The sequence below is a fragment of the Argentina silus genome (genome assembly GCF_951799395.1).
Source record: "Argentina silus genome assembly, chromosome: 18".
NCBI lineage: Eukaryota > Metazoa > Chordata > Actinopteri > Argentiniformes > Argentinidae > Argentina > Argentina silus.
The window spans coordinates 6,593,803-6,615,061 of record NC_139672.1 but is presented as its reverse complement, the minus strand read 5'-3'; the positions used below and the strand labels follow the sequence as shown (position 1 = coordinate 6,615,061).

General features: G+C 41.1%; 2 protein-coding genes across 2 annotated transcripts; one reads left to right on the top strand and one right to left on the bottom strand.

Annotated features, from left to right (window-relative positions):
• Window positions 1-701: 701 nt before the first annotated feature.
• Window positions 702-3,448, top strand: LOC310818811 (kelch-like protein 40a; the record flags this gene model as incomplete). Its single annotated transcript, XM_083689854.1, has 6 exons — window positions 702-1,814; window positions 2,084-2,244; window positions 2,382-2,489; window positions 2,591-2,776; window positions 3,026-3,175; window positions 3,320-3,448. The coding sequence occupies 6 exons, from the start codon at window positions 702-704 to the stop codon at window positions 3,429-3,431; spliced, it is 1,830 nt and encodes a 609-aa protein (XP_083545980.1). The 3' UTR covers window positions 3,432-3,448.
• Window positions 3,449-7,349: 3,901 nt separating this feature from the next.
• LOC310819220 (vasoactive intestinal polypeptide receptor-like) lies at window positions 7,350-19,673 on the bottom strand (the record flags this gene model as incomplete). Its single annotated transcript, XM_083690464.1, has 12 exons — window positions 7,350-7,580; window positions 7,871-7,912; window positions 8,818-8,947; window positions 9,331-9,422; window positions 9,517-9,583; window positions 10,218-10,278; window positions 10,894-11,047; window positions 12,507-12,639; window positions 13,721-13,818; window positions 14,211-14,317; window positions 18,334-18,447; window positions 19,586-19,673. The coding sequence occupies 12 exons, from the start codon at window positions 19,671-19,673 to the stop codon at window positions 7,389-7,391; spliced, it is 1,278 nt and encodes a 425-aa protein (XP_083546590.1). The 3' UTR covers window positions 7,350-7,388.
• Window positions 19,674-21,259: the final 1,586 nt, after the last annotated feature.

Sequence of the window (21,259 nt, the reverse complement as noted above, 5' to 3'; positions counted from 1 at the left end):
CACTGATGATTCTCACTGATGATTCACTTGAATTTATTTGAATCCGATGACTGGAGTGGGTGACAGACAGTGTTGTAGCAGTCCTCTTAAACAAGGGATGAGTCAGGTATCAAGAGCTGTATTGTGTAATATCATGTGACTGGAACTCTGTCTATACTCTTCCAGAAGTTTCTTTTTCATGTCCCATCTGATTCAAACTGGATAAGTAAAATCAATATGGAGGATACTCTGTCCCCATGTGTTATCTGCCATGTTACTTTCACCTATCCAATCTTTCTAGATCAGTGAGGGCAAAGAGATAAGATGTAAGAGGATGCCTCTCCAAAGTATTAGGACACGACCAGGTCGACTAGCGAATGGTAGGGGGAGGACATCACACTTCTATGGGTAGTCTGTCAGCTGTTGGTGGGGGGCTGCCAAGCACCAGAGTGAAGAGGTCATCTTTCACATCCACCAAAATGGATTCCTAAATTTTGTGAAGTCTGTCTATAAATACACCTTGAGTCAAAGTCTGACAGTCAGAGACAGCTGCCGGACCTAGCCTACTACCAGTGTAGACTAGCTACTCCAACCTATTTTTTTCTCTCTCTGTGTAGCGCTGTAAATACAGGCAGTCCTGTTCTGTCGTGGGGAGCGAGCAGGGCACCCCTTGTCCCAACAACTCCTTTTAAAATCCCTCCCACGACGTATAACAAGACAAGATGGCTGCCAAGACCATAGACCCAGTGGAGCAGCCGCGTATGTACCAGCAGACCCTGCTTCAGGATGGGCTCTGCGACCTACTGGAGAATGAGAAGTTTGTGGACTGCGTCCTCAAGATCCAGGACAGGGAGTTCCCCTGCCACAAGCTAGTGCTAGCTGCTAGCAGCCCTTTCTTCAAGGCCATGTTCCTCTCTGACCTGGAGGAGAGCAAGAAGCGGGAGATTGTTCTCAAAGACGTGGAGCCCAGTGTCATGGGGATGATCCTACGCTACATCTACACCTCTGACATTAACCTGACAGAACAGAATGTTCAGGATATCTTCATGGTGGCTAACATGTACCAGATCCCTTCCATATTCTCTGTGTGTGTCTCCTACCTTCAGGAGAAGCTGGTGCTGGGGAACTGCCTGGCTATCTTCCGGCTGGGGCTGCTGCTGGACTGTCCCAGGCTGGCTGTGAATGCCAGGGAGTTTATCTGTGAGCGCTACCAGCTTATAGTTAGGGACCAGGACTTCCATCAGCTAGGGCCTAGCGAGCTGGCCGCCATCATTACCTCAGATTCTCTCAATGTGGTGCGGGAGGAGGTGGTGTTTGAGTCCTTAATGGAGTGGGTCGGGTATGACAAAGATGACCGGCTGAAGGACCTGCCGGACCTGCTGCATTGTGTCCGCTTCCGGCTTATACCCCAGGATTACTTTGCAGAAAAGGTTGAGGGCCACGAGTGGATCCGGTCCAACACGGAAATCAAAAAGGAGCTGCAGCTTGTAAAGGATGCTCACAAAGGAAGGCTACCGAAGATCAAGAAGCCAGAAAACAGGAAGTCTGGGGCAGAAGGAGAAGAAGAGGATGAGGAGGAGGACTTGCTTCCAGGTATCCTCAATAATAACCCGCGTTTTGGAATGTTTGAAACAGACCTGATAATGATGATCAGTGACAGGGGGACAGTGGCATATGACCCAGTGGGGAACGAGTGCTTCGTAGCCTCTGAGTCCACAGAGATTCCCAAGAACCACTGCAGCCTGGTCACAAAGGAGAATCAGATCTTTGTGGCTGGAGGACTCATCTACAACAAGGACAACAAAGACGTGCCATTCAGCTCTTACTTCCTGCAGGTATGGCGTTCAGCATCACTCAGTTGTGTTTGGTTCATATTTCCACAGCGCTTTGCACATATTTTGGTTGTGATTATTATTTGGGTTTATGGATAACTTGAGAAGTACATGACTTGTGTGAAGTGTATTCACTGATTCAATGTGTTTTGATCTTCCCAATAAGTAATGTTGTAATAACATGTAATAACATGGTAATATTAAAGAGATATGAAGAGAACCACACTGAGTGATGAACTACTCCTGTACTGTATCTTTCTCTTTAACCCCAGTTTGACCCCATGAGTTCTGAATGGCTAGGGATGCCCTCACTTCCCAACCCTCGCTGTCTGTTTGGGTTGACCGAGGCAGAGAACTCCATCTTTGTTGTGGGTGGCAAGGAGATAAAACAGGGAGAGCATGTTCTGGACTCTGTCATGATCTACGATAGACAGTGAGTTCAGAAATTCAATCTATCTCTGAAAATCCTTATCTCTCATATCATCCTTCCCTTATCTTCAGTAAAATTAGATACCGTTCTCCAGGAGAGTTGAATCCAGATTAAGTTATGTTATTTTTCTTTCCACACAGGTCATTTAAATGGGGAGAGTCAGATCCTCTTCCCTACACAGTTTATGGCCATGGAACTGTGTCACATAATGGGCTTGTTTATGTCATAGGTGGAAAGGCAGAGAACAAGTAAGTAAAGAAATCACCTCAGAGATGTGTTATGTTCAAATCATAAATGTACAAATGTCTATGTCAACTCTCTTTACATACTGTTGTTTTGTACTCTATAGGAAGTGCATAAGGAGGGTGTGTGTCTACAACCCCACCAAATTTGAGTGGAAGGAGCTGGCTCCGATGAAGACGGCCCGTTCTCTGTTTGGCATCACTGTCCACAACGACCAGATCTACGTAGCAACTGGGGTGATAGACGGAGGCCTCACCAGCAGTGTGGAGGTGTATGACATCGCCAGGAACAAGTGAGATAGTGGTTTATTTATTGCAATCATCATGTGGAGGTTTTGCAGATGCGTCATAGAGAATGATACAATGTTCTTGATATAGTAGTGTCCTATTTGATGACTTATCAAACTCCCTAAATAGATCCTGCTGCAGCAATGAATAATGTCTCAATGGCTAACTGACTCACCAATACCTGTGTGTGTGTGTGTGTGTGTGTGTGTGTGTGTGTGTGTGTGTGTGTGTGTGTGTGTGTGTGTGTATTACAGGTGGTCTGAGTTTGTGGAGTTTCCCCAGGAGCGCAGCTCCCTCAGCATGATCACGATGGGAGGGTGTCTGTATGCGATAGCCGGCTTCGCTATGATGCCCAGTGAGACCAGTGAGGAGCCCGTCCCCACAGAGATGAACGACATCTGGAGGTGAGCCACACAGCCTCAGCATCAGGTCACCATGTTTACAGGTCACTACGTCTACTAGTCATTCACCGGTCAGGTCACTGGAAACCTTGATTTGAAAACCTGGATCACACAACTACAATATTCTGACACTCATTCTCCACACAGATTTGATGAGCCGGAGAACTGTTGGAACGGGATCTTGCGAGAGATCAGCTATGCAGAAGGAGCCACCATTCTCCATGTGCGTCTCAATACTCTGCGTCTCACCAAGTTGTGAGCCACATAACCATACTGTATAAAAATGGTTGCAGTGAAAGTAGAGAAAAGAAAATTGAAGATGTCACTCTGATGAATTGTTGGGACAAATTGAATTGTAATATAATGGGGCTGTGGATGAAAGAGTGAGATAACTCATGACATGTGAATAGTTTATCCATAACTTATTACTCATCCATAACATGCTTTATGTTTTGCCGTTTTTAAGAACAGGCAGTAGGGGAAATCAGACACAAACAGTAACTTGTCAAGTAGGGGGGAGCTTGTCAACCATATAAATGTATAATGGTTACCGTGACCCTATTGTATCAAAATGAAAAATGTGTTAATTTGAATACAATTTGTAAATCATTGTTTGTTTTTATTACATGTTGTGTTTTCTTTATTACTTGAATGCTTTATATGAAGCAGAAATAAAGATTATGGTTGACTGCTTTTCTTTCACAGACCTCTGTATTTATATTCGTGTGTGTATTCAGAAGCTGTATTTGTGCATAATCAGAAACCTGTCTAAGCCTGGCCAAATGGTCTCGATCCATGACATGAATGTCCGCATACTGTAGAGAAACACTAGGTGGGGCTAAGACACAATGAACACTGAATGCAGGATTATTATCCGCAGCAGGTAGAGCTTGTCAATGTGAATTTGTTCCAAACAGCTCAAAGAGGTAGAAACATGAAGGCTGGTGGAGGTAGAAACATAGAGGCTGGTGGAGGTAGAAACATAGAGGCTGGTGGAGGTAGAAACATAGAGGCTGGTGGAGGTAGAAACATAAAGGCTGGTGGAGGTCAAACATAAAGGCTGGTGGAGGTAGAAACATAGAGGCTGGTGGAGGTAGAAACATAAAGTTTGAATAGATAAATCACAGTTCAGACCAGGGGAGGCTGGTCGAGGCAGAAATCGGGATGTGATATAATTTCTCATTCCATTCAATGCATTACAATGAGCCCCTCCTTCCAATTTCTATTTTCACCAGCCTCCACTAGTATAGACATATGTTTTGATGCAAACACTGAATTCTCCAGCTCATGGCAATGCAGTGAACATCTACAGTATGTTCTTATCCAAAGGTTGACATTTCAAGTGACATTCTTCTATTGTACCATACAAGATTCATTCAACATCATACTACAGCATGTTTTAAGAATGACAGGCAACATTGCAGACTGAGGAACATAAGGATGGTGCAGAAGAGGAAAATGTCCCCCTCAGTGTATTACACATTGATTCAATAAGAAACAGTGACCATGGAAACAAGAACACTATGCTTTACCATTATATCCATTCTTATTCTTTCCCCAGCTTTTTACAGATAGACGTCATTCGAAAGCTTTCAATAGAGTTCAGAAAACAGGAACTAAAGACAAGGTAACAGAAGAAATAGATATAATGAACTTTGCTTCTTTATCTTTATGTTACAAAGTGACAAACTGCACCACCCTGGGTTTAGACATGCAGAGCAAGTACAAAGTGCACATATTTTATGTCCTTCTCCAACAATCGTCACATCCAACACTGAACGACTTCATTTTATCCATCAACCTGGTCAAGGGAGGAACAAAAAAGTAAATCAACAGACCAACATGAAGAACACAGGAAGCAGGGCAGTCCGGGAGCCAGGTATCCAGGCGTGTCATTCTTCTAGATATCACTTCTGTTAACTTGGCCAGAACACAGAACACAGAACACAGCAACAGGGACACCATACCTCCGGAGTGCATTACTTCCTGTGACTGAAGGCTCAACGAGAATTACAATCAGAAGGAGGGTAGAGTAGAGGGTAGTGAGGAGAATACAGGGGATGTTATTAGTTATTGTGTCCAGAAAAACAATTACCCCCATGTCCTCCCCATTAAAATTGTAATTCATGGTGCTTTCAAGGGAGTTGGAGGCAGTGCTGTAGTATAATCATAGTCCTTTTCCTGTTTGTGGCTAACCTCGGAACATGAATTCTGGCTTACTGCATTGAGGTCAACAGGCTTCAATTTATCACTATGTAGACTATGTGGTTTGTTATGGGAAGAGATGATCGAAAGAGAAGTGACGCTGTTCTCAGGGAATTCCACTATTTCATTAGCTTTGAGAGCACACTGCTCTTTTTAGCAAAGCAAAAATGCCATGCGGAAGCTAAAGCACACTTGTGCACCAAGTACAGCTTGTAAGTTTGTGCCTTTTAAGGCATAAACCTTCGACGAGTCAAAATGAGGAACCATATATAAAAGTAGTAGGGAGCGACAACTAATTTACTGACAGTAAAACGTTCCCTTTTTCTTTTTCCTTGGTCGTAAATGTTTGGGCCAGACAACATACTGTATGTAGGAACATGTAATGTTAAAGCAGGACAAATGCAAAGGGTTTTATTTAATAGTCATATTTATATATTATATCCTTGCAACGGACTCCATATAGGCTACAGAACTACACAATATTTATAAAAAGCTTGCATGTACAGTACATTCAAATAAACATATTCAAATTCTGATCTGTAAATGTTGCGATGCACCGACATGAGAAAACAATAGTACAATATTTTATCAAGGATTGAGAACATCAGTATATAAAATAATACAACTGGACTCTTAAGCAAATGAAGAAGATTACATAATACGTTGTAAACATGTCATACCAGTCAACACCTGAGAACTATAAATCACCACAATAAACAAATAAATCGTCACAATACAGTAGCTAGAACATTTGCTTATGACACTTTTAAGCTAGGTACTTTCATTTCGAATTACATTCACATTTGCATTATTTACATAGAAGGACAATAAGGTAAACACTACTCAGAATACAAACAATGCACGGTTGATAGAATCCCAGGACCGTTGAGATTTCTTATCTCAAAAGGAGAACTTACAGAGGACCAACATAAACAACAACCAGACCTGTTGAACGTTCTCATTTAAATCCAAAAGATTACAGTATGGTAAATGCATATATAGTCTGTTAGTCACAGTATGTATAGTCTGCCAATAATGATGGGTGTATCACATGAATAGAAGTTTAAAACACACTCACAGACTGACACATTCATGGACTGACATTGAGTACAAGTGACTCATAAATTGAGGGGACTGACTGTACACCTAACTATGCACTCAGACATAACCAAGAGCATCTGCGATCCAAAATATACATTTCACAAGAATGCCCTTTTGTCTCTATCTTGGAATGTTATTCAGCTATATTTCAACAAAATGTACTAAAACTGTCATCATCACTAGTTACCAAAACATCTGGATGAATATAAAAGTAGCCATGATAGATGCCCAGCATGACTGTGTGTTTAAGGTTGGTCCCCTTGATACCAGCATTGTGGGCCATTAGGTTAAGTGGTATGAGTCCTCTTATGTCCGTACCCCTTTTACTCTCTACACCACTCTCAGAATGCAGGAATGCAGGACTCCCTAAGCTCTCTCTGCATCCATTATCTGGCAATAGGACTAATATTTAGTTCTATTTCCTGTTGTGTCTCTAAAAGACTCTTAGCTCTGCTAATGACCTCTGCCCTCCCTATGGTGCCCCAGCCTGGGTTGAAATATTAATGTGTGGGTCCCACCTCTGTGGATTGAGTCCCCCCCAAAACTTCCAGTTAGAATGTTCTGTGTCTTGCTCCCTTCCCCTCCCCATGAACGGTCTTAAGCACACTGACCATGCAGGCAAATAGTGCGAGCTTGAGAGACCAATGAGAAACCAGAATGAAGCAGTCATACACAGCATCATCACAAGCCATACAGTACACAACACTCAACACACATTGGTGGCACAAAAAAATGGTGATTTAAACTGAAATACTTTTGACTCAATAGAGATGGTCTAAAGAGAGTAACCATTTTTCGGGAGATGATCTAACCTATCTTTGCTGTGGTGCCTGGTCCCTGGCTCTGACTGTACAGTATACAGAATGGATACAGCCTCTTCGTTGCCTCTTCTGTTCAGATTGAGCTCTGCTCAGATGGCAGAGAGATTCTCCTGGCATTCTAATGACCGGTGTGTGATCGGGCTACACTTGGTCAGCATGGTGATCTGAGTGCTGAAGTTGTGGCCATTGCTGCCCATAGATGGCTGCTGATACTTCGTGTCTGCACCCAGGAACCTCTGTAAAAGCCACCTGCGCCACTTGCGCTTCATCTCTGCTTGTACCTGGGGAGACATGTAGAGAGAGAGAGTGATGGAAGAGAGGAGGATGACAGATCAACAGAAGGGAGAGAGTGAGGTGGGATGAGGTAGAGAGGGGATAGGAGACAACGAGAGGGGATAAGATAGGGAAATAAAGGGAGATAGAAAGAAAGAAAGAAAGAAAGAAAGAAAGAAAGAAAGAAAGAAAGAAAAAAGAATGCTAAAATGAATCATATAGTATTAGAGTAATCTAAAATGTCCTCAAAATGAATTAAATTTGACAGATTGGGTTGTATCTGTGCATGAGACCGTACCTCTCCATTTAGGAAACAATACAAGACTGCAACCCCGAAACCCTGTGGGAGAGAAACATACCATTGATCATTCTAATTCCTGATAAAAGTAGTGTCTCAGAGATAGATCACCACGGAGACCCTTCCAGTGCAGCTGTGGAAGTAATCGAGTTTGTTTTTGTCTGAAAAAATGATCTCATGATTATTACTTCATTCAGACTGAGACACGAGGTAGGGTCATCAATTTCGGGCATGATGGATATTTGTGCTCTGTGGACATGGGAAGTTTTTTCCCAAGGGAAATCTCAGTTTAAAAAGACATAAATTAAGATTGCTTTCATACTTCAATCCTTGCTCTCATGAATGGCCTAAATATTTGGAACAGAGACATGCAGAAAGTCAAGAGTTCATCGTTGAGTTGAATTCCTCCCAATCTTCACATAGTCTATCTGTATTATCCATCATTTATGATGGATGATAGGGTATTTATTACACCCTAGATACAATGATAAAAGAAAATAGAAATCTAAATATTTACTGTAAGTAAGTCTCACATGTCACACACAGCATCATTGTTAGCCTGTTGGTTGTTGGTTTGTATGGATGTTTAGCTATGACAGGTGGTTAAAGTGTTAAAGTGTTTAAATATTTTCTCATGAATAGGATAATGTAGTAGTTCTCGTCTGGTGTTTCGAATTTTACTCTTTACCTCAAAAGGTCATTTTGGCTCAAGCTCAATGTAGAATACAAATGAGAAGCTCTAGGGAGTCGAATTAGGATAGAGGGATATCATATCACATAGGTCATTAGAAATTCTGTGGCAGTGTTATGTTGCTGTCTGACATTTGGAGAATCCATACTACTTGCTATTTACAATGAAACATTATCATAACAGACTGACTATGGCTACCATATGACTATTGAATTTGTCCTCATATAACAATGATACTGTAGAGGTGTTTTCCTACCTGAAACGACCCCAGAATAAGGTCAAAGACCATTCTCAGTCGAGTATTCACGTCCTCGGGGATAAAAGCAAATATGATGTAGTTTATTCCAAAGAGAGGTATCAACAGCAATGTTGATTTCGCCAGTCTCCTGTTTATCAAAACAAAGTTCAAATGTTTATTTTGGATAGTATACATTACATTTTCTGACTATTCCTAGTTAAACTGATGGTGGTTCTGGGTGGAGAACATCATACATTCAGGGCAAAGATAAGATAAGCTAAGCCTAAATTGGTGTTCTTTCATGGGGAATGGGTATTCTATGGCATTCTTTTGAGAGTTGCATTGGACAAAGAGTGGTGGGGCAAATTGCTATCCGTTTTGCTAGACAGTGAGAATTACTTTGCTTACTAAAACGTTATGATATTATGTTAATTGCTTCAGGACATGACTTCATAAGAAATGGCCTTTTTAATTAAGATAACCAAAACACTTCCATATTTAAAAAGCTGACAGTTCAATAACAAAACGTACAAGTATTGATTGGATTCACTCCTCCCTATGTCTCGACAATTTATCTTCTGTCGAAGTATCCGGATTATAAAAATGAAGAGAAAGAAGTTCATCTGAGGAGACAATAACAGACAGGTTAAATTCAATCTCCTTATGCAGAGATGAGCATGAAAGGCCAATCATTAACTAAGCCTGTGTGACACTCACAAGTATTGTCACTAGAATTGGTGTTTTAATGATCCACCAGGGATGGTCATCAATTATGTCCCAGCATCTAGAAGAGGGCAGAAATATAGCTGTTTTTACCGACACACGTAAAATGACATACTGTAGGCTACAGTAGTTCACATTCAATAACTGTCTAGTGTGTATGTAGGAACAATCTACCATACAAACGGATACAACAACTGTGCAAAGCATAATCTCACCAACAAAGTATATTACTGTATTACATCAACCCCTTTAACCTCCTCTATTTGTCATTTAATCGAAAATTAGAAAGTAATCATAGAATAATGAAACTACCAGGATTTCTCTCAAGGATATCCTGACGATTGGACGTGCTACTCTATAAATAGCACTCCATTGGCCTCCATTGAGACTAAGCATTCATCCTCACAGTAAGGTAAACTATTGAAAGGCTTGGCTGATAGTGCGAGTACAATGCTACTTTTTATGCAGTATGGCATTGGTAGTTCATAGGTCATTTACTTTCATCACACCACTTTAGACTTATTTCAGTGTGTTTAATAATTGGGCACTGCAATATAAGAAAGGTCAGCATGGTTTATATTTCATAAATATATCTGGGCATTGTGGTATATGAACAGAATACTCAAAAGATATTTATCAAACCACCAGTTATAGAGGAGATTCTGAGGTAGACAAACAAAGAAAGCTGAACTTACCCATCATCATTTAAATAAACCTTTGTAATCACCCAGGCAGTGATGAAAATGGTTGGTGCCCCTGAAAAACAAAACTTTTACTATGTTAATAAAGTTATTTAATTAGATTACAATCTCCTGGGGTGGGTAAACAAGCAAAACACCATCTGAATATGCATTGACCTGGCCCACTCTATTCAAACAGAGGTAACAATGCAATAGGCTCTAATTCAACAAGCCAAAACAAAACCCAAAGAAAACAATCAAGGTGACTTTCTGCTTTTCACTTGAAATTATTTTTCAGTGAGTAAACAAATAAATAAGCTAGGCAGATGCCACCCTTGTAGTTTTAAATGTTGTTGATGCATATGCTATGGAAATTCAGAAGCTTAAATATCAAACATAAACACATTCTCTACAGTAATCACATGTGGATGAGTGTGGTACTAGATATCTATTACATGTAACAAAACAAAGGACTTAAAGAAGTGAACTTTGAGAACTTGAGAAGTGAACTTTGGCACACAAGCGTGTCAACATTGTGCTAGCCCTCTTTCTGGAAGCATAAGTAGATGCAAATACGTTGACATAATGACACGCTTGATAATCAGCCTGATGAGTCTAAATGTAAAATTCACAGGCACATCACATCATGCAAATTGCTAATTACAACTATCTATATAATACTTATACATACCCCATCCAATCAGAATATACCACCAGAAGTACTTCCTCTCAGAGAAGAATGAGACAGCAAACAAGGCGTGTAAGTACAGGCCCTCTACTAGAAGCCAGAAGTAGCTGGCCATGATGCCATACTGGAAGAAGACCACCACTGCCTTGCAGCCCATCTGAATCATGATAGGGGAAAGGGGATAGGTTTTCTTTATGAGCATTTGAAACCACAATGAAAGACAAACAGGTTGTTTACTTCAATGCCAGTCATTTGGGCGCATCATCATACTTGAAGGTTGTTATAGCAACCTCATCAACTTAATTATTCATATGTTAAAATGAACAATGAATCACTACAGACTAATCCAGCACTCGTAATGAGCCTAAATGTCAGTGATTGTTCTACCAGAGTGCTGCCTGGGTTTTAAGAACGAGAATGGAGGTAAACAACGTGAGAAACAAATCCGATAAACTGAAATCCCCCGGTGAAGCGGATATGAAAGTGTAAGTAGCTCAGATGTGTTTTAGATCCATTCTGGATAACATACAACTCAGCTTCCTCCTTGATACGATCCAGCGACTGCTACTTGCACAGAAACTAGATCTAACCTCTCCAACGCTCAATGCTAAATTATTTGTCACCAATACTAAGACTTCAGGCAGATGTTTAGATATTCCCTGACAGGAGTTCATGTCCCTGTCATAAACAAAACCACTAACTTTCCAACTCTCATGTTTGTTTAGATACTGTACAGTATGTGAAAGGGAGTATAACTGTACAATCTGAGGCTTAGCAGCTGTGTATACAACACTGTATACTTGTAAATGTACACATGTATATCATGTCGAGCCCGGGAGAGGCCTCTTGATAGTGAGTGCTCCAACTGACAGTAAAACCACAGCTGAGGTCTACTCGTGAAATCCAGACAGTATGCAGTGTACATGTGCTGAGCCCTTTGCTCCTATGATAAAAGACACCAAATAGTGATTGGTGTAAGGGTTGGTTTCAATTGGCACGAGGCACTGTATCACATGTTATGTTTGACGTCAAACAGTGAGTTGACGAGATAATAGTGTTTGTGGTATAATAGGTAGTCTTGAGTTAACAGTATGATGTCTTATCTCTCTTATCTTCAACCCTATTGGTGAGGTATTGTTCACTGTGGTTTTGTCCCAGTGATCCCAGTGAAGCTGTGATACAGACTCTCCTGGTCTTACAGGCACCTCTAGAGTGCGTACAGCTGAATGAGTGTTCAGCAAACAGGAACCCTCGACATCCTGTTCATTAATGTTCTCGAGGGGTTTAAGGACTTGACAAACACTGCTACACCCAAACTTCCATCAAAGAGCACTTGAACGTTCATTTCAAGAGTAAACCCAACCCGGAGACAAAGCACTAAAAGCAACTTGTGGAGTAATGGTTCAGATGCTGTTTGTCTCAGCTAGGAGAAAGAACGCTTGTGAAACACAGTCCACAATGGTCAACACCTCAAACAGACTGTCTTTCTTCACTACCTCTATCCAATAAAAATGAAAAATATAAGAGTGGGACTCCCCCACTGAAAAAATAACCTTTAAAAAAAAAGAAAAAAAGAGGAGATGGTGGAGCTACAGGACACAGTCAAATAGACTTACTGTTTCGGACTGGCAGTTGTCGGTCTCCCCAACATCATAAAGAACCACGTCCTTGATGAAGACACTGACGGCCTTCAGGATAAATGACACAAACAGGTTCATGTGGATGTAGTTCCTTGTGCAATGCAACTTCCTGTGGAATAAAACCAGAAAACATATACTGAATCAGAAAAACACGCACTTAAAATCACGCATCATTTGATGATGTAGGCTACAGGATGCTATTTTTCCTTCTCCATATGACTGTGATACTACCTCTGTGACTCACAGTTCTCAAACAAGAAGAGCCTTCCTGATAACCGTTAGAATAAAACAGTAAAATCTCATTAAAAAGTCTTAAGAGCAGGACGGGTGTGATGACAGAGTGTGTTAACCAGCTGTTAGTGTGTTATATCACAGAGTGTATATAAACAGATTCTGTTCTGTATCTCTGTACAGTACATCCTGTGTCCCCAGAGGGACCCAAATGACTGCTAAGTCCAGAACTATGTTAGTCCGGCAATTGACTCCATGGAATAAACACATTGCTCGTTGTTTACCAAGATGCACGCGCGCGCGCGCACACACACACCCATGCATGCTTGCACAAACACACACACACGCACACGCCCTTGGACATGAGCATGTTGGCACAAACATGTGCACACACACACGCACGCACATACACACAGACACACTTGGATACATACACACAGACACACTTGGACATGAGCACAGGCACAAAAATGTACACACACACACACACACACACACTCAAGGATTGATCTTCTGTTAAATAGAGTGTGTGATCCTTTAAAAGCCACACAGGGAGTCACTTAACCTCAAGAGTAATGGCCAGGGCTGTGTCATCATGTCCAACCCCCCCCCCCTCCCCCCCCTGCAGAGAAGCACAGTTTAGTAAAGAACACGGTGTGAACAACAGCGGTACATTGAGTGGTTGAGTTTATGACAGTTCTCTAAAGGCTACACTTTGTTTGAGAAATGTTACAACTCTAGATAATGGCATGCTGGTCCTGTTTTTTTCAACAGTAGCCAGTAGTGTTCAGTGGGTGTGTAAAAAGACCATAAAATGACCGTGAAACTCAGTGAATACTGTGTAAAGTGGGAGATAACAGTGGGGTGTGACATCATCAAGGAAATGCGAAGCATGAAAGAACTGGCTGTTCTCTATCTAAACACTAATCTATGAAGATAACATTGCGGTGGATCCTTACCTGAAAATGCACAGGATGACGATAGCAACGGTGAGGGAGAACAGGGAGATACTGTGGCCGATGGTGTAGCCTACTTTCACTGCCCAGTAGAAGTCTCCCTAAGAGACACGCAAAGGTAAAACAAATGAAACGCACTGTATAGTCACACCTCACACTCAAAACACAATACCAAGTGGCCCTTGGTTGCTGCAGGTCCATGCAATTTAAGTTTTACATTAATTACCAGTGTTGTCAAGAGATCTGATGTTATATGCAGATACTGTGTAATGATGACATAATAAGCATAATATATACTGTTCATTGCACTTTCTGCTATTTTGCACTTCTGGTTAGATGCTAACTGCATTTCGTTGTCTCTGTACTTGTACTCTGCACAATGACAATAAAGTTGAATCTAATCTAATCGTGTAATGTGTACTGTAAACTAAACCACCTTGTTATTATTTTTAATGAATAGAAAGGGCAGTGAAACTCTGTGTGCCATACCTACCGCCTCTTCCCCTGTGGTGCTATTGGGGTTGTACCCACAATTCAATGCGTAGGATGTAGGGTTGATCTCCGACCAGCCGTCTACGGTACAGTTCTTAGACAGGTTACCTGGTGAACAGAGGGACAGGTATACTTTACTCTAGTTAACAGGGGCACTTCTAGTTTGGAGATTCATCCAAAACAATAAGAGATTCAGTTTAATATGTTAACCAATTAAATTAAGTCCAACTCCAGAATCTTCAAAGGGATCAAAGAGCCTGTTGAGAAATGCTCCCAGTAATGTCTCCCATGTACCACCCACTCCACGGATCATCAGACACATCCTCCAAGAAGGAGAAGAAATACAAGAAATGTTTTTGGTGATGTATTTAAGTATTCCTTGTCTTCATAATAATTAAGACACAAGTTTTGTTCTTTTATTTAGATCCAATTATCTTCTCCTGTGACTGGGGTCCCATAGGGAGTCACCACTACAGTGTATGAGATCTTCCTGCCCGTCCCTGAGGATGACTGAGGCAGAGACTGGTCCCACATTTATCAAACTGCATCTGTTCCTAATTACTCACAGCCATTTCAAACATAGCAAGAGGCCATTGTCTTGTATTAGTATTTTTGCAATATCAGAACAAAATCACAAGCCTTCAGCAAAGACAAGTATCAACAGAACAAATCAATAGTGTTATGAATCGTTTCATACCCACATTTAGAAAATATCAGCACTTAAAGCATTATGTTTGTAATTGTAAAGCCTTGTATTGTGTTATTAAGCAGATAGAGCATTATGTTTGTAATTGTAAAGCCTTGTATTGTGTTATTAAGCAGGATAGAGCTGTCAGCATTGTTGTTCAGGTGATCCCTGCAATACAGCCTCCCAAGCCACACAATCTCTCTATTATCATAAGATTCAAGCTGTAAAAATAGAATATTTAAAGGTATTTCAACAATCGGGCAAAAAACAACAATCCACCTTAGCCTATATCCTATGGATAATATCAGATCTCAATGGTGCTCTCATCATATCCGCAGTTTAGTCCTCAATAGTGATGAATTTGGATTTCCAAATTTGGATTTCTTTCTTTTTTCTTTTTTTCTTTTTTAAAATCAGGCCAACAACAACCACCTGGATTGTATACGCTGCAGAGGACAGTGGCTTAGTTATCTCAAACAGTGAGACAAGACACAGAGGGAGAGATAAGCCCAACACCACCGCCGGATTGGGTTTGAATGAGGGATTGCCAGAAGAATGCTTTCATCATCCACCGAAACAAAAGGCAGCAGATTTTCGATGTCATGCACGACGGCAGGGAGAGCTCAAACCGGTTAATCACCCCAGCGCTTTGCTGTTTTAGGGGGCTTTTTTTGGACTGGGACTTTTTTCTCGACATGACACGGTGATGCACACTGTGTCTTTAGGCTGCCCGATTTATCAGGTCTAATCGTAGCTTTGTAGGACATCCTGAGGAGAAAAGATTGATTTAGTAAAACCTCATGGTGTGTGGATAAGTTTCATCTCGACTATATATCAATGCCTTTAATTACTGTTTGAAAGTATGTCAATCTATTGAAAGCGTACATCATTCTCTGTCGGAATTAGGAGTGTGGAAATCAATGTGACATTTAAAGGGAGGATTGCTATACTGTACGTGTGTGTGTTTGTACGTGTGTGTGTGTGTGTATGTGTGTGTGTGTGTGCGCGCGCGCGCGGGAGTGTGTGTGTGTGTGTGTGTGTGTGTGTGTGTGTCTGTGTTTGTCGTAGACCTCCTAGGTAAAGAGTTCAGATGTGTTGTGAAAAAAGTGGGCCCCACCCTCTCCAAATGTATGACTTGGTGAAGTTTTGCAACTCTTGTTTTCTTCTGCATGGAGCTTATAAAATGAATGTGTCAAGAGCTGGAGTATTTTGCAACTGTAACTGATGTTAAAGTGGGAATGGATTTAGGGAGAAGCCAGTGGAATTGCTACGTTTGTGACCGTCTGTTTGGAGAGCTCCCAAAGTATCAAGGGCTTTAGATACTGACTGTGCTTTGGTAGGTAAAAACCATAAACGCAGGCAGATTTAAAAGATCAAGTATCCCAGAGGCAATACATACATAGAACCATAAACTATATCTTGTCATTTGAATATGAGTAGTTAGTAAATCAGGTAATAGACAGTAGTACACCATGGTAATGAAAGCTTCAGCTAAAATTACAACCGTATGACTGCAGAATCTCCACAACAACATCTATCTTACAGTGCCTTCCCCTCAAAGCTTGAAAAGCACAACCTAAAAATGGGTCAAGTTTAATTTTTAACCCTTTTATTGACCTACATAATACAAGTCTGTTACAGTATAAAAATGTTCTAGAATTCTTGACCCTATCATCCTTTATAATGGTATAGCCCATCCATTAGTCAGAATACATCTATTTCTCTCTGTCTTTTCCCTGTTCACCACTACATCTTCCTTAGTGTGCACTGTGGAACTGTTGATCCTGTGATCCAGTGACAGGCCAGTGAAATACACCTCTTCTTCACCTCCTGCAACCCTTTAATCGTCTATCTGCTATCCCCCAAGGCCCTCTGGGCTCTGTCTCCTCTCTCAGGTCATCCTCTATCCCATCTGGGTTACATCACAACTTCCCATAACCTCTCTCTCTCTCTCTCTCTCTCTCTCTCTCTCTCTCTCTCTCTCTCTCTCTCTCTTCATTGTGAAACCATCTACGCCACATGGTGAAAATAAATCCACAGTTTCAGAACCCCATGCCCTGAATGTGACATTGTCAGATGTTGAATAGCTTATGGAGGCTTATGAAGTTCATTTGCCTATACTGTAGCATACCAATTAGACCACAGGCTAGAATTATCCAAAAGGGTTTGAGGGGATATAATGCATCTATGGAGATTATGCATCTCACAAAAAACTTCACTGGTGGGCACAAATAAAGGGTAATTACGGTTCTCTCATGTATACTCTGCAAGATTAGAGAATGCGGTTTGGACTGACTTTCTTGGACATTCCTAGTAATGATAAAATACATTATAAAAGTATAAAATACTCAAGATGTTTCATAATAATTGTGGACCACTTCTAACTGGATGTTGTTATTATTATTATTATTATTATTATAGCATTTTGGATGTTACTACTGTAGCGTGCTGCTGACCAACAACTAAGAGTTCATAAATAATAAACACTAACTGCACTCAAAACAATTTGCAACATGATGTTACCCTTGGAAATCTTGCCATTTCGAGCCACTTGGACTTCTAAGCTGAAAGCTGCAGGCTTCCGAGCTAATCGTGTCCAAATGAACGACTGCCTCCCTAGAACAAAGGCTATACAATTACACTAGGGAAATGAGGCACTGTAATTAAAGAAGAGTTGGAGGATAAGACGGCGTCAAAGGAAAGTTTGTTTTCTTTAACTCAAACAGCCAATCATTCAGTGAACTACTCCTTAAGCTAATGACAGCAGCAAATACATACTGTACAGTAATTAATGACTAGCATTTCCGGTTTATCAGCTCATACATGAAAGCTCCCTGGAGAGAACTGTACAAACAGACTCTGGGACAAACAAAAACGACAGAGCAAATGCCGCACAACTTACTAGCTAGATTAATTGAAGAAAAGGCGGTAATAAGATGGTTCAGTACGGATGTTGTGCAAGTTTTTCTTTGATCTGTTACTTGACATTAAGAGACTTATATTTCATAATGACAATCACTGAGTTGTCGGTGGCATAGGAAGCATTGAATCAGGGGTGTTGAGTGCCAACTTGCTGGTTGCCCTTCCCTTGTGTCTTTCCATACAGGGATTTGGAAGGGTAAAAATAATACTGTACACAACACAAGATACAACACTCGTCTTTTCTTTTCTTCTGCAGTCTTTCAACAGTGGTGAAGCAGGGAGGGGTCTCCATGAGCAACTTCACTCTCACTTCCTTTGATGCTCTACACACAAAGTTCCTCCTAATTAGTCATCTTCCCTATGCCACACACCATTCCCTGATGCAAGATTGCACCTTTTCATTCTACCTGTCCCTCCATAACGCACGCACGCACGCACGCACGCACGCACGCACGCACGCACGCACGCACGCACGCACGCACGCACGCACGATAACCTTGACAGTGAGTCTCACCCATGTAGAAGTGGTTGGTGAAGTAGATAAAGTACATGGGGCAGGGGATGGTGACCACATCTCCAACATTGGCACTGGGCCAGCAAGTTATCTTGTCCCACATCCCACTGCAGCCTGAGAAAAAGAGAGAGACAGAGAGAGAGAGAGAGAGAGAGAGACATGTAAAGACATGGAGAAACCTCAATAACAAAATGCATTGAAAACAACTGTGTGTGTGATTGATGAACTCTTTTGGCAAAGAGCAACATGATTCATGTTCTCTAGCAGTATATGTGGAGCCAGAGTGTGCATGTTTCCATCACAGCAGATTGGTGTAATCAAAGGTCTTATCATTCCACAGAGGCAAGTGCTACTGCCCAATGTCCTATCATTGGCCACTACTATTCACAGATATTATTAACAGAATTATCAAAAGAGAAGACACACAATCACTTCTCATTTCATAGTCTGAAAAAGCAATTTGCGAGTTGGTCCATGCTATATTACCCTGAGGATTTCTCAGCAGTCCTAACCTAGACAGAATGTGTACATGGCAAGAGAAGATCTCAATTAAAATGGTAATGAACAGTTAATGAGTTTTACAAGGCAAGGAAATGAAAAGAGGTGGTTTTATCACCATGCATGCCACAATGGTATAAACAAACCTGCAGTGATATCTGATATTGTGAGCAAAACATCCTGGCAAAATGATATCATTGAATTCCCTTAATTGTGTCTCATAAGATAGAACTAGTGATAACAGCAATTATGACCAAATAAAATGGTGCTTTATAGATTGTAGATATCCATTACCAGAATATGTACTGTAGGATGTTTAAGCAGAAGAAACATCTTTGTGGTGATAAGAATCAAGACTATACAGCTGTTCCAACTGAAAGATATGGGAGGTACTTTTTGGTGTAATTTTTTTAGATCAAAGCATTGATTAGCCTAGCCTACATGAATCCAATTTATTTCACAGTGTAATACATCGTTTCTAAAGCCAGGCGTAGCTTTTGATTACAAAAAAATCCAAATACTGTAAAACTGGTCAAACTTAAAAGTCTTGTGTCTTATCAATTACAGTGGTTGATGAATAGCATTTGTGAGTTTTGTCACAGTTCAGGATGAAGTGATAAGGCAATAACCTTTAAATAACCTTCTAGCACCAACTCTCTTCAACCAAAATGGAGGACACATAGATTTAACACTCACTTGGTAATATGTTTTATTGCGGCATTCATACTGCACAGTACCAAACCACTGAACATACCTGACGTCTTGTTTTCAGCTTGAGCTAAACACATCTCTCTCTCCCTCTCGATCTCCATCATGATGTCACACATCTGCAGGGAAAGCATCTGCAAACAGAGAATGCCACATTCCTCAGCGTTCCTCCCGTGTGTCAATGATTCCACGGCGAGATATCTCCTGTGTCTGCATGACTGTGTTATCACAATGATGAACGACGCAAATCAAAGTGATTCATGGCCACAATTTATATGCTTAAACCTTGTGTTTGATACCATTCCTTGCATTATAATGACGCCGTCCCCTGCTTTTTTTAGAGGATGGAGCTAACGCTTAGGTTGGGCGGTTCGATTCCCGCTGGGACCATATATACTGAAAAATGTATGCACTCACTGCAATGTAAGTCGCTTTGGATAAAAGCGTCAGCTAAATGGCCTATATAAATAGTATGTTGCTCCTCAATGGAAGTTATTGAAACATACAGTATCCATCAATTCAAGAGGAATTTATACACTGGTCTCCTAAAAATCTAACTGATGGGACGCCATAGAATTTTCCTTCATACACACATGGGTGACCTTAAATCAAGCCTTTGATGTTGATGAAGCCGCAACAAAGTATATTCCCTAGCTTCGGACATGTGTGTGTTTTGGAAACACCCTGAACAAATCATGCATCATCAGTTGTCACCTATTTGCAGCTGAATTCAATTTTCCTCTTGGCATTGACTTAACATCAGAGAATGTGTTTCAACAGACCCCACTACCACAGTCCTCTGGAGGACCATGAGATTTATGACTAGTACTTAGGTGAATGAGGTTCCTCAGTGAAGGCATTAATCAAACTTCTACAACTGGTCTATTATTAGCCACAGAATTGGCCCATATGATAGTCCCCCATAAGGGTTCAGGTTTAACCAGGGAACCAGTGTGTTGGTAGATGTGGCTCCTAAGGCTATGTGGGGCTCCATCATGGGAGTCTGCATCTCACTACTAATTGGTGAGAGAATTAGTGTACCCTTCAGCTAACATTTGCTTTCACATCAAGTAATTACAGGAGATGTTTGAGCTGGGCTGTAGTAGAATAGCAACGATTTAACATGTACACAGGTATACATTTCCTTGACATCCTTACCATCATTATCATAATCATTATCATCACCACCCTGCATCTTCATCCTTCATCCTTATCACAATTGACCTCATTGCTATCGACATCATCATCATCATCATCATCATCCTCCTCATCATTATCCTCTTTCTTTCCTCCTCCTCTTGTCGTCATCGGCCATATGATGCTGCTCTGAAATGTCTTGAGAGAGACTTTCCCATTCATATCGCAATACTCTTAAAGAACCAGGGGGAGAGGGAGAGCAATCAGAGAGAGTGCTGTGTTCTGGCAGTTAACGGTATTCCAGCATGAATCATAAATGTTCCTCCGTAGTAGACAATAGTGATCAAGGACATTGGTGACTGGACATCCAGCGCCATTGAAGCGGACAAAGAAGGCTGTTGCCATGGTGTCCTACTGAGAAGTGGATTCCAACACACTGCCACTTTATTTCAAAAAGATGAACAGAACCAAGATATAGAACTGAGAAAGAAGAAGGACAGTTTCACAACTTTGGAGCCACTGCCAATTGATTCTGGGTGAATCACTGAAGCACTGCACTGGTTTGCAGGGTTGAATGTGGCTG